The 13,471-nt window shown below is 50.7% G+C and overlaps 1 protein-coding gene across 1 annotated transcript in view; it reads left to right on the top strand.

Moving 5' to 3' along the window:
• Nucleotides 1-13,471, top strand: part of LOC107111703 (probable serine/threonine-protein kinase WNK10) — a 31,177-nt gene that overhangs the window by 12,140 nt on the left and 5,566 nt on the right. Inside the window, exons 6-10 of the mRNA XM_015412716.1 lie at nucleotides 2,262-2,344; nucleotides 5,654-5,831; nucleotides 6,116-6,207; nucleotides 8,434-8,503; nucleotides 9,774-9,856. Coding sequence (XP_015268202.1) covers nucleotides 2,262-2,344; nucleotides 5,654-5,831; nucleotides 6,116-6,207; nucleotides 8,434-8,503; nucleotides 9,774-9,856 — 506 coding nt within the window. The remainder of the gene's footprint in view (nucleotides 1-2,261; nucleotides 2,345-5,653; nucleotides 5,832-6,115; nucleotides 6,208-8,433; nucleotides 8,504-9,773; nucleotides 9,857-13,471) is intronic.

Here is a 13,471-nt window from a genome sequence, read left to right as displayed (position 1 = left end):
CACAGCCATTTGAGGGGAAAACATAGAGTTTCCCCCTCAAATGGCTGTGGCCCCTCCCCCAGCGTGCGACGTCACATCCGGGTGACGTAGATATGGCGCGTGCGCGCTTTTGCGTGCGCACACCAGGAGGTACCCAGGAGTCCCCCGCTGAGGAGGTAAGTACCATTTGGCAACCCTAAGCCACCCATCTCTCTCCCCCTAAGTGTGTGGAACCTGTGTTTCCTCCCAAGCCAAATCTCCGCAAGCTTGCAGGGAAATGCCAGCTTCTAGCTCTCAAAAGGGAAACGCGGCTGTTCTGAAAGGGGAAACGTCGGCTCCTGCATCCAAAAGACAAACGCCTGCTCCTTCAAGTGCAGGGAACTGCCGTTTCTGGAAATCCTTCTAGCTCTTAAAAGGGAAACGCGGCTGTTCTTAAAGGGGAAACGCCAGCTCCTGCATCCAAAAGGACACGCCGGCTCCTTTAAGTGCAGGGAACTGCCGTTTCTGGAAATCCTGCGCACAGGCGGGTGGGGAGGGGGGCGGCGGACGTCCCCAACGTGACGTCATCACATTGGGGATGCCCCGCCCCCTCCAGGAACGCCCCCAAAGTCCCCCGCTGAGGGTGGAAGATGGACTTGGCAACCCTATATGAAACGTTGGCTGATGGAGGCAAGCTGCTTGACACCAACGCTCCCTCTAAGCTGTGGAGTCTTGTGAGCAAACATTCTACCTTGTGAGCCACTGGCATTAAAGTCATGAGTGAGCGATTTGGCTGCTGCGTCAATGAGTTTGCTCTGGAGCCCCTCCTTCCTGAGCGGAGACTAAAATGTGTGAGCCGGAGGCTAAAAAACTGTGACCTAGCTCACACTCACTCAGCTTAGAGGGAACAGCTGCTTGACACGTGTTCGAAGGCTGCCTTCTTTTCGTTAGTACTTTGAGCTACGAGCAGGACCCGACAACCAGTTGGGAGGGTTTAAGAGCAGCGGGGCCCTCGCTGGCTACATAATGACATCACCCTCCACGCACTGACGGCATTTGCTGGACACCTGGGAGTGGCGACAGTGCAGCCCCAAGGATGCCAGAGAGTCCTCAACCAATGCTCCCTCTAAGCTGCGGGGTCTTCTGAGCAAACATTCTATTTTGTGAGCGACTGGCGTTAAAGTGGTGAGTGATTTGGTTACTGCATAATTAGGAGAGCCAGTTTGTGTGTCGTGGTTAAGTGCGCGGACTCTAATCTGAGAGAACCGGGTTGGATTTCCCACTCCTCCACTTGCACCTGGCTGGATGACCTTGGGCAAGCCGTAGTTCTGTCAGAGCTGTTCTTGAAAAAAGAGCACTTTCTGTCAGGGCTCTCTCAGCCCCACCCGCCTCACAGGGTGTCTGTTGTGGGGAGGGGAAGGGAAAGGAGTTTGTAAGCCGCTCTGAGACACCTTTGGGTAGTGAAGGGTGGGGTATACATCCAATCTCCTCTTCTTCTTCTTTTACCTCACAGGGTGTCTGTTGTGGGGAGGGGAAGGGAAAGGAATTTGTAAGCCGCTCTGAGACTCCAAGTGAAGGGCGGAGTATAAATCCAATCTCTTCTTCTTCTTAATCTGGAGCCATCTGTCCTGAGCTAAGACAAAAAATGTGTGAGCCAGAGGCTCAAAAAACGGTGAGCTAGCTCACACTCACTCAGCTTGGAGGGAACACTGGTCCCCAGTGCAGCACTGATGTCACTTCTGGGTGCACAGGAAGTGAGGTCAGCACGATGGGATGCTGCTGATGGTCCCGCCTCCCCATTTCCTGCCTTTTTTCCCCCACCACCACCAACTGAGCGGCATCAGGGAAGTGCCTGCTGGCAGCAGCAGATCCCTTTCCACCAGTGAAGGAATGGCAGCCCTAGTTTCAGGAGTGGGTCCACTGGAAACCAGTCTTGGGACAGAGCCCCACACGTCCGGCTTCTCCTTTGGGTCCCTTTCGCTCAGATTTCCCTTCGGGTTGAGTCATTATGGGGGTCTTTGCATGCTGCGCGTTCTACATACAGCTCGTATAAAGGCCATCCACAAACAGCACAACATGTGTTTGCGGTACAAAGAAATCTATGAAAAGCAGAGAACCAAAGCCGTTGTACAAAATCTGCGTGACATGTGCACGATGCCACTTTAAATGCTGAGGAAATAAAGCAATACGGAACATTTGTTCCTCCTGGTATAAAAACACCCGTTTGTTAAAAGTTTGAGGGCTGTACAGGGAAACAGATGTACGCTTGCCTAATTCTTATTTCCCATTTCTCCTCCCTTCAGACTGCAGTCATGAGACAGAGGAAATCTACTCCTGTTACAAGCAGCAGATTGTGGCGGCTGTGCGCTTAGTCCAAGATATTTTGGTAAGGGGAAGGAAGTGTGTGACATTTTGATGGTGATTCTGCAGGCGGCCAGCAGGTGGCAGAAATGCTCTAGGGGCGCTCGGCCTAGAATCTCAAGAAAGGTATCGTCTTTTCCCCCTTGGTCCCTCACCAGCACTGAGGCATACAACCATTTTACTATACATTTAGCCACGCACCTGCTCTGGTTTGAACCCATGTAAGTGACCCAACTCCACCAGAGCGAATCCTCTTCAATGTGGTAGCGCTGTCGTTCAACATCGTGATAAGGTAGACCTTGCTGTACATCTGTCCCCATTGAAATGCCGGATAATGCAGTTCTTGGTACAGGGTTGCTGTAGCAGGCTGAAAGGAGGGCCAACGTTCCATGGGTCGTGGTCACCCTGGGCCAGACGCCACGGTTGCACAGTGGTATTTATTTAATTTGGTTTATATCCTGCCCTCCCCGCCAAGGCAGGATCAGGGCGGCTCGCATAAACACATGTATAATCATAAACTTAGTATAAATAATCCTCCTAAAATGTATTAGTAAAACATTGGAACAGAGTTAGTGAGCGAGAGCGAGATTATTTATAAAACGGCTTAGGCAACCGCATATTCCCGTGATGGTCACACTAGCTCAGTTCTCTAAGTATTATGCGTCGGTAAGGACTGAGTAAGTTAAGTCGGTAAGGTAAAGAGCTGCGGTGGCTCAAGTGGTTAAGACGCTGAACTGCAGGCTGTGGAAGGTCGGTAGTTCAGCAGTTTGAGACCCGAGTGTGCCGCATGACGGAGTGAGCTCCCGTCTCTCGTTCCAGCTCCTGCCAACCTAGCAGTTCGAAAGCAAGAAATTGCAAGTAGATAAATAGGTACCACTTTGGTGGGAAGGGAACAGCGTTCCGTGTGCCTTGGTGTTTAGTCATGCCGGCCACATGACCGCGGAAACGTCTTCAGACAGCGCTGGCTCTTCGACTTTGAAACGGAGATGAGCACCGCAACCCTAGAGTCGGACTCAACTGGCTTTCGAGCAAGGGAACCTTTACCTTTAAGGTGGTAAGCCAAGCACAGGCTGGAATAAGGATGGTAAAGCCAAGGCACAGGGACACTCCTCGGTGTATAGTGCGGCTCCTTAATCGAAGGCCTGATATTATTTTATCACTATTTTTATTTATTTGATGTATTAATCACCCTGTCCTCGTTTGCGCCAGGCTCTGGGCGATGTACAACAGAGGCACAAAGCCACAAAACGAATAGACGAAACATGAGAAATTCAGAATTAACAAAAGCAGAAGAGCCCATTTTTAAAAAACCAGATTTTAAAAGTCCCAGGTGGCGTCTGTAACAACCTCCTCCCGCTTCTGGACTGCCTGACCACTTTCTGATGAATCCAGCCTCCCGTTTATTGAGAGGACGGGGACATGGTGGCAGGACCTTGAGTTAGCCACGCTGTGTCTAACCTTCCTTACAGGGTTGTTGTGAGGAGAGAAGGGGGAGGGCCGTGCACTGGGGCGGGAGTACCTTGGGGAAAATGGGAGAAGTAAACGGAAGGGGTGGAAGAGGGGGAAACATTCATGGTATGCAGAGAGACAACCTATTCATGAGCGCGGTGACTGCGAGTCAAGAGATTGACTTTCACAGGATGTCGGGGTCGAGTCTGTATTGAGAGGGGGCCCCAGGAGGATGCGTTACCAGGGGGGGTCTCAAAGTGGATCACGGCAGCCCTACATAATACAAAAACAAAGGGACTTAAGAACATAAGAACCTAAGAGAAGCCAATGTTGGATCAGGCCAATGGCCCATCCAGTCCAACACTCTGAGGAATTTCACATTACCCTTTTTAACCCGTTTTGAAGCCATTTTTGATCCGTCATGGAGTAAACCGGTATAGGGCTGACATTTCACACATGGCTTTCCCCTTCCGGTAAAGAGCTGGATCTGAAGCAGACTGCACCGCTTTTCGCCCATGTGGGCGATCTCTGGCTTTTTTTTTTAACATTCGCTTTAGAGCGCTATAGCGCTATAGCACTATAACAAAACACTCCAGGCATTCCAATGGGATTGATATAATGCTATTCCGTTATAGCGCTATAACGCTCTAAAGCAAACGTTTTTTAAAAAAAAGCTGGAGATCGCCCGTATGGGTGAAAACCGGTGGGAAAAAGCGCATCGGAACCGGGAGAGGAAACTAAAGACTACTTGGAAGTGGTTGACAGGTAAAACGCTTCAGCCCCATTTCCTAAATGGGACAGAAGCGTTTGTGTCTCAAATTAGAAATATATTCCGGTAGGGAACCGGTTCTAAAATGGTTCTGTCTGAAATGACAGACCAGAAACCGTTTGGGAACCGTTCCTCTTCCAGATTATATCGTCTGTCTGAAATTCCTCACTGTGTCACACAGTGGCCAAAAGTACCAGGTGCCATCGATGCGAGTACAGACTTCTCTTCTGTCTTGAGGGAAGAATGCCGCCATTTTGCGTTTCAGGCTTCTCAATAGAGTGGCCAGCCTCCAGGTGGGGCCTGGAGATCTCTTGGAATTAAAACTGATCTCCAGACTGCAGAGATCGCTTCCCCTTGAGAAGATAGGTGCTTTGGAGGGTGGACTCAACGGTGTTATTCACCGCTGAGGTCTTTCATCTCCCTGAGCCCTGACCTCCCTAGGCTCCGCCCCCAAATCTCCAGGGACTTCTCCACCCAGCCTTGGTAATCATGCTTCCTGCGAAGATTGTCACATTCAAGGCCGTGGCTTTAGCAGTCACGTGGGCTTTCCCTGACGCGTCCGCAGTTCATGCAAAATACTGTTTTGCCCATGCTGGCCACTAGGGATGTGGTGGAACGTTAAGGAGGCCCAGCATGTAAGTCGGAGTCATTACCACAGCCCCGCAGTTGACGCTTGACATCTGAAGCATGTGGTCACAAACTCTGCTGCTGGTATGAACTGTGGTCCACGGGATTGTGGTGGGTTTCTGTGAGGAAAGTTAGGCTTCGTGGCTGACCCAAGGTCACTCAAGGATCTTTCTGGCCGAGCGGGATATTTGAAACCAGGTCTCTTCCCCTCTTTGTCCAACCCTGTTCCTGCCACACCTCGCCATCTTTCAGCTCTTTTTGTAGGAGGTACTCATTTGCATATTAAGTGACACACCCCTAATGTAGCCAGTCCTCCAAGAGCTTGCAGTAGCTCCTGTAAGAAGAGCTCTGTAAGCTCTTGGAGGATTGGCTTCATTAGGAGGGTGCGGCCTAATATGCAAAGGAGTCCCTGCTACAAAAAGAGCCCTGCTCGGATGGTCTCCCGTCCACTTCAGTATTTAGACTGATTTCTCGTTTTCTTCCCCAAAGATGCAGATGGACAGTTCTCCACCAAGGGGAACTCGACTTGACTCCAGTCTGACATCTGAGGAAAGCACTTCCAACAGTTTAAAACGCAAAAGTGTACGTTCCCTGGCATCGCAATCCATTGGACTAGAGGACCATTTTGAGACTATGCACTTGCAGGAATCCCCGTCCATACAAAACAGTGAGTTGAATTGATAAAGTGGTATTATAATGGCTTTGTCCTTATTTTTAACTGCTGCTTATTTAAAAAATATATATATATATTCTGCTTTTTATCAGTGTTTTGGAAGTTTTCTGAATGCTGTGAGCCATAATATCGTTGCACTAAATAGATTCATAAAGACAGACACATTAAGCAAATAAATGTGGGGGGGGGGGGGGGGGAGCCCAATGGGGAGATCTTACCACGAGGTGACTTTCCCTCTGCAAAAGTGATTGGATGCCCTCCTTTTGACTGTTTTTCAGCGGCCTCACCTACTGGAAGTGGTCTGAAGACGAGCCAAGCGTCCAAATCGTCCCCGCTCTTTCACCGGAGTTCTAGTATGACTCCTATGAGAGTAAGGAAACAGTTATCAACTTTGTGCGGCTGAGCGCCAAGGGGCCGTTTAAGAGCTCAGAGCGAAGAACACAGGAGACCGAGGGCAAGCCAGGGACTCTGGGGAAACACTGCCAGTTAAGAGTGCTGTGGGTAGAAAACTGGTGGTAGAAAGTACCTTCAAATTGCATCCAAGTTATGGTATGGTGGGAACTGCAGTGGCTCAAGTGGTTAAGACGCTGAACTGCAGGCTGTGGAAGGTCGGTAGTTCAGCAGTTCGAGACCCGAGTGTGCCGCACGACAGAGTGAGCTCCCGTCTCTAGTTCCAGCTCCTGCTAACCTAGCAGTTCGAAAGCAAGACATTGCAAGTAGATAAATAGGCACCGCTTCGGTGGGAAGGGAACAGCGTTCCGTGCGCCTCGGTGTTTAGTCATGCCAGCCACATGACCACGGAAACGTCTTCGGACAGCGCTGGCTCTTCGGCTTGGAAACAGAGATGAGCACCGCAACCCTAGAGTCGGATTCGACTGGCTTTCAAGCAAAGGAACCTTTACCTTTACTTACGGTATGGTGACCCCACAGGCTCTTCACGGCAAGAGACGTTCAGAGGTGTTTTGCCATTGCCTGCCTCTGCGTAGCGACCTTGGACTTCCTTAGTAGGGACCCAGTGGTCTCCCATCCAAGTACTTACCAGGACCAACCCTGCTTAGCTTCCGAGATCTGACGAGATCAGGCTCGCCTGGGCCATTCAGGTCAGGGCAGAAGAAAATTATGTTTGTACATATCGCCCCCACCCCCCTTTTCTGGTTTTTGCACAGTGACAAAACAAACAACGAACCTCCATGGCAGGTTCTTTTCTTCAGTTATATATCATAGTTCCCAGAGCAGGCTTGTCGCTACAGTGGGGCATATCGGGGCTAGGCCCCCCTGACTCGCTGGCAAGGCCCCCTGACTCCCCATCCAGCCCAGGGCGTCTCCCCTGGATTAATTCGATTAGCCGGTGCCCCCTGACTTTAAAAATCCCGGCTACGGGCCTGTTCCAAAGTCAAGCTATTGCTAAGTCTTACGAGGTGGCTTGCAAATCCTTCGCAGAGCGTGAGGAAGGGCTGCCGGACTCCAGTCTGGTGATGCTTATGCGGAAGTGCTGGTTAGCAGTCGCGCCTCCATTATTGTCTCGCCAGCTTTCATTGCTGGGCGTTGCTGGTTTTGTTTGCTCTTTTGGTACGGGTTGGCAACCTCCGGGAGGGGGGGGCTGGTGATTCCCCAGAATTACAGCTGATCCCCGGATTGTAGAGATTCGTCCTCCTGTAGAAAGAGGGTGGACTCCGTGGCTGCTGAGGTCCCCCCCCCTTCCCCAGATCCCTGTTCTCAGGCTCTGCCCTGAGATCTCTGGGAATTTCCCGCCCCAGAGCTGGCAACCCCGTGTGCAATGGATGCAGCTTGCGGGGGAAACATTTTTCGGGGGGGGGGCCCTGCTATTATTTTCCACCTCCAGCTGGTAAAGGTAAAGGTTCCCTTGCTCGAAAGCCAGTCGAGTCCGACTCTAGGGTTGCGGTGCTCATCTCCGTTTCAAAGCTGAAGAGCCTTTAAAGGATCCCTTCAAATACTTTTGAGAAGAAGCGGGGGCTGGGCCTTTAAGGAAGGGGGGGGGCCCCCAACACCCCCCCCCCCCCGCTGTAGCTACAAGACAGAATGGATGCTAAAGTAAAGTTGACAGATTCCGCAATCTTAACGGGGATTTGTGGCGTGACGCAGGAGGACAGTGGCATGACGATACCGATTTGTAGTTTCGATTCACGTCAAGACCAAAGAAACCAAAACGGAGCCGGCTGGTCTGAGGGACTGGATGGCATCTCCCTAGGAAATCCAAGTGAAAGGTGGCTGAGGAGCCCGGCTCTGAAATGGCTTCCGACTGGGCTCCTGGGAACCATGGCGGCAAGGAGGGCCTCTTGAGCTGTTCTGCGGAAGTGTAGGAGCAGTAGGGCTCGTGTTTGATCGAATCCAAGATGGCGGCCGCACTTTTGAGACAGGATTAGAAATGGCACCTCTTGTGACAGCCCTTTGCAGGAGGACGGCCTTTGACGCCAGCCAGAGAGGCCAGGAATCTGGGACAGACGGTCATGCCTTTGTGTCGAGGCTGTTCGCACACTATGCCAGCGGTTCCCTGTCAGTTCTTGGGGTGAATACTCCGTTGTGGGGTCTTGAGTGTTGGCCGGTCTCCGCTCACATTCTTGATTTACTCTTCAAGGGAGAAGAAGGGCCTGGCGATGAAACTCCTGGCTCAAGGGTGAATATGCGGTCTCAGCACAGACCCTCAGGTATTCGTCCCACTCTCCTCTGAGGAGGGGCTACTTCTTAATGCTTCCAACATGGCTCCCCCTGTACAGAAATAATGAGATTGTATCGTTTAAGCCCAGGGTTGTCCTCCTGCGCTGGCAACCCCAGCAGTGTTTGGAGGTTAGAGCCGGGGGTGTGCGCGTGTGTCATTACCGCGACGTTGCTTCCAGGTGCTACGTGACACTCTAGCACTGCAGTTCCCATCATCTGTACGGTAAAGGCTACAGAAATTTGGGGACGTTCCTAGAGCGGTACGGGCCCTGTGACGTCACTTCTGGCTTCTCGCCTGGAAGTGACGTCACAACAGCGTCCATGTTGTTTCCCCACCCATCGTTTCTCTCCCTGCTCCTCAGAGTAACTGTGGAGAAAGGAGCACAAGGACGGGAGGTTGCCCACTGCGGGCGAGGAACTGGGGAGGGGCTGTGGCTCAGTGGCAGAGCACCGGCTTGGCATGCAGAAGGTCCCAGGTTCAATCCCCGGCATCTCCCGCTCAAAGTGTCAGGTAGCAGGTGATGCGAAAGACCTTCACCTGAGACCCTGGAGAGCCGCTGTCAGTCTGAGTAGGCAATATTTATTTATTTATTTATTAGATTTATACCCCGCCCTCCCCAATGGGCTCAGGACGGCTTACAACAGAGGCAAATGCCGTAACAGACAGTTAAAACAACGTAAAACAATCATTTAACAATATAACAATACAGGCCTGACCCCGTATAGTGCAGCTTCGATGGGTCCATTTGTCCAAATTCGTAAGGATTCGCTCCATTCTGAGCTATGCTCAGCCCTTTCCTTTCACTACCACTCCCTAACTCCAGCAGTGGAGCGGTGCATGATTGGAAGAACTCCTCTGGGCCTTCATTAAAGCCCTTCCAATAAGGAGCTCTCAGTGCTGAGTGGTCTGTCTGTGAAGCCAGTCCTGAAGGGATCTCTATGGTAAGGAGGAGGAGCCAGATCTGTAGTGCCTAATACAGAGGGGGGGGGGGCTCAGTGGCCTCCCGCTGAGCACACACATTCCTTTCTGACACACATTCACACCCACAGGAAGGGAGCACAGCTCTTTCATACTCCTTGAAGCAGGCATATCTCTGCATGGCTGCAGAGGTGGCGTTCGTGAAATTCTGGCTTGTCAAACAGCTGACTCGTAAAGGGGGAGTCGATAGGAGGGCTGGAGACAGAGAAACCACTGTGAGAGAGGTCGCTTTTAAAGGGGGAAACAGTCCATGCCTTTTCTCTTCTTTTTCTTGCTTGCAGAAGGTAAGCCACGCCCCCTCTCCGACATGTATCCGTACAGGACATTCCCGCCGTATCACCCTGGAGTCTTTCCCTTTCAACAGGTAAGAGAGTCGGGGAGCATCGGATGATAACGGGAGACAGCTGAGGCTGGGAAAGCAATGGCGGTGGCAGGAGGAAGGGACTGGAACAGACTAGAAAGGCAGCTCTCTATTCATTCCTCATAACATGCTTTCCCCAACACACCCAGACAAAAGTAGCCCCTTTTTCCGAATGAATTCTGACCTGCCCGGTGCTTGAACCACGTACCTGTTTCTTATATTCCTGGGCAGTCAGAAGAATCAGCAGGTCCAGTTCCCAAATAACACTTGGTAGTTATTTGCAGTGTGGACCTCCTCCTGATGGCACCTGGTATTTTTGAACCTAAAAAGGTTAGTCAAGAATAGAAGAGGGCCAACTCTAAAAATCTAATTATGAAACATACAAAAATATACATGTATTTATTCAACATAAATTAAAATAACAAACAAGGGCCCATTCCTACCTCATATACAAATATAAAAACATACAAGGGCTAATGTTGAATAAATACATGTATATTTTTGTATGTTTCATAATTAGATTTTTAGAGTTGGCCCTCTTCTATTCTTGACTAACCTTTTTAGGTTCTGAATTCTAGGTTTAGGTTCAGTCTTTTCCCCTTTTTTCTTCCTTGTCCTACCTGGTATTTTTGGCCACTATGTGACAGAGCGTTGGACTGGATGGGCCACTGGCCTGATCCAGCATTGACGTCTCTTGTGTTCTCTGATTAATATTCCATGCGCTGTGCATGCAATATTTTACAGCAACATTGGAAGGTAATGAAATCAAATTTATGAATACGGTTTGTGACCAGGACAAGATCAGTTACAGCAATGTACATGAATAAGGAAATACACAAAATTCAAAACTACTGCGTGGCCTATGCATTCTTAAAATCACAGAACAGATTGAACAAACCATCCACATTGGAAGGGTAAGCTACCATCATTCGCCCCATTTTAAAGATAAGAGTGAGTGGCTCGCTTAAAACTGCCTAGTGGCCATGTGGAACAGAAGAGATTTGAACCGATTCACCCCCACATCTATAATACATGCATTTATCTGGCTCCTGTCTCGCCAGCTGTGGTTATTTTAGGTTGCAGTAAACTGACTTCTGTATTCTCCGGGGCTGCTTTGTTCTTCGGAATCTAATTGAGGGTCGAGAACAGTCTGGCCATCTCTTGCCTTTGCATTAAGGGCCTCATGGATACAGACCCCATCTGCTTGTACTATATATCGAATTCTGAATCTGCCCCAGTGTGTGAATTAAAAGATCTGCACAGTAGGGCCAGGGACAGATGCAAGAACCCCCTAGGTCTGTAGAAAACTCTCAAACGCACGTACACGCACACAACAAAGACGCTGTATGTGCACCTCCGTGAGTATAGCAATTTGCAAAAAAAAGTGCAGATCAAAATCTTGAGCGACCACAGTCGGTTTTTGTGGGGTTGCCTAGCAACCCCTAATAAACGGGCACTTCAAGGAAAAAGTTAAGGAGCCGCTGAAGGGAGGGTGAGAGAAAGGAGGCAGGAGAGTCGGGGGAGGGAGCGAGCGAGGTGATAAGCAGGGAAGGTGGAGGAGGCAGCCACTGCAGGAGGGCAAGGAAGGGAAGGTGGCTATGGAGGAGAGAGGCAGTGGAGAAGGAGCAAGGAGGCACCGGTGGGAAGGAAGGAGAAGGAGGAAGTGGTGGCAGAGAGAGGAAGCAGGGAGCGCGTGCAGAGAAGAGCGACGAGGATGATCGGGGACCTGGAGACCAAGCCTGAGGGAGTTGGGAATGTTTCGTTTGGAGAAGAGTAGGTTGAGGAGGGACACTATAGCTGTCTTTAAGTATCCGAAGGGCTGTCACTTAGAGGAAGGCAGGGAGCGGTTTTTGTTGGCAGCAGAGGAGAGGACCAATGCTCCCTCTGAGCTGTGGAGTCCTGTGAGCAAAAATTCTACGTTGTGAGCTACGGGCATTAAAGTTGTGAGTGAGCGATTCGGCTCCTGTGTGACTTAATTGGCTCTGGAGCCCTCCTTCCTGAGCCGAGACAAAAAAGTGTGAGTTGGAGGCTGAAAAAACTGTGAACTAGCTCACACGAGCTCAGCTTGGAGGTAACACTGGAGAGGACTCGAAATAATGGGTTTGAATCAAGGGCGGGAATGCACCAGCTGGATATTGGGGGGGGGGATTACAGTCAGAGTTGTGCAACAGTGGGATTGGCTGCCTCGGGAGGTGGTGAGCTCCCCCTCCCTGGCAGTCTTTAAGCAGCAGCTGGACAAACACTTGTCAGGGATGCTCTAGGCCAGTGATGGCGAACCTTTTAGAGACCGAGTGCCCAAACTGCGACCCAAAACCCACTTTATTGATCCCAAAGTGCCAACACGGCAATTTAACCTGAATACTGAGGTTGTACTTTAGAAAAAAACAACTCATACATTAACTTAAGATGATCCAAACAAAGTAAGGAAAGCAATCCCAAATGCTTTCATTGACTTAAAATTATTTGGCAGAGAATTCGACACTTTAATGATGGTCTGGGCCTGGCTGGGGCGATGGCACGCGTGCCCACAGAGAGGGCTCTGAGTGCCACCTCTGGCACCCGTGCCATAGGTTCGCCACCACTGCTCTAGGCTGATCCTGAACTGAGCTGGCCCCTTCCAGCTCTGTGGTTCTATGATTCAGGGACCAGTGAGGGAAGGGAATTTCATTCCCCCTCCCCCAAGAGCTCCTTACAGGTCCCATGATATTATCATATGTCTCACTATTATCCCCCTGTCTTACCAAGGATCTCAGGGTAGCATACAAGGTTCGCCCCACACACACAACTTTTGTCCTAACAGCAATAATTCAAAGCCGTTTAGACTGAGAGCGATTGGGCCAAGCCTCATGCCTAGGGTTGCCAACCCCCAGGTGGTGGCAGTGGAGACGTCCTGGGATTGCAACCAGTCTGATAGAATCCGTTCTCCTGAAGAGAATGGCTGCTTTGGAAGGGGGACCGTATGGAATTATTCTCCCACAGAGGTCCCTCGCCTCCCCAAACGCCGCCCTCCCCGGGCTGTACCCCTCCCTCGAATCCCCAAGCATTTCCCAGCCCAGAACTGGCAACCCTTCTTATGGCTGAATCGGGACTTGGATTTGGATCTCCCCTGTCCTAATCCGACTCTCAAATGGCTGCATCCCAGTGGTTCCGTTTGGGTTCCTCCGGGGCTCTTTTTGTAGAAAAAGCCCAGCAGGAACTCATTAGCATAATAGGCCACACCCAACAGCAGGAACTCATTAGCATATTAGGCCACATCCCTGGCAGCACAGCTCGTTTGCATATTAGGCCACACACCCCATGTTACCAGAAGTGTGGCTATCCAGCCACACCCACCTTTTGCTTCTTATTCCCTTTACCTTGTTTGTTGTCAAAACCCAGGGCTTTTTGCATGTTAGGCCACACACCCCTAATTGTAGCCAATCCGAATGAGTTTCTGCTGTTGGGTGTGGCCTATTATGCTAATGAGTTCCTGCTGGGCGTGGCCAACTTGGGAGCCAGCCAGAACTCCATTCCTGTGCGTTCCTGCCCAAAAATAGCCCTGGACCGTTCCTCAATGCTCCCAGTGCTTCTCAGTGTACAAGAAGGCCGGCCTTTGCCCCCAGGGAGTTTATGGTTGAC

Source organism: Gekko japonicus, unplaced genomic scaffold (assembly GCF_001447785.1).
Source record: "Gekko japonicus isolate JY-2015 unplaced genomic scaffold, Gekko_japonicus_V1.1 scaffold669, whole genome shotgun sequence".
NCBI classification, from domain to species: Eukaryota; Metazoa; Chordata; class Lepidosauria; order Squamata; family Gekkonidae; genus Gekko; species Gekko japonicus.
The sequence above is the reverse complement of the archived record's forward strand: the minus strand, read 5'-3'. Positions and strand labels throughout refer to the sequence as shown.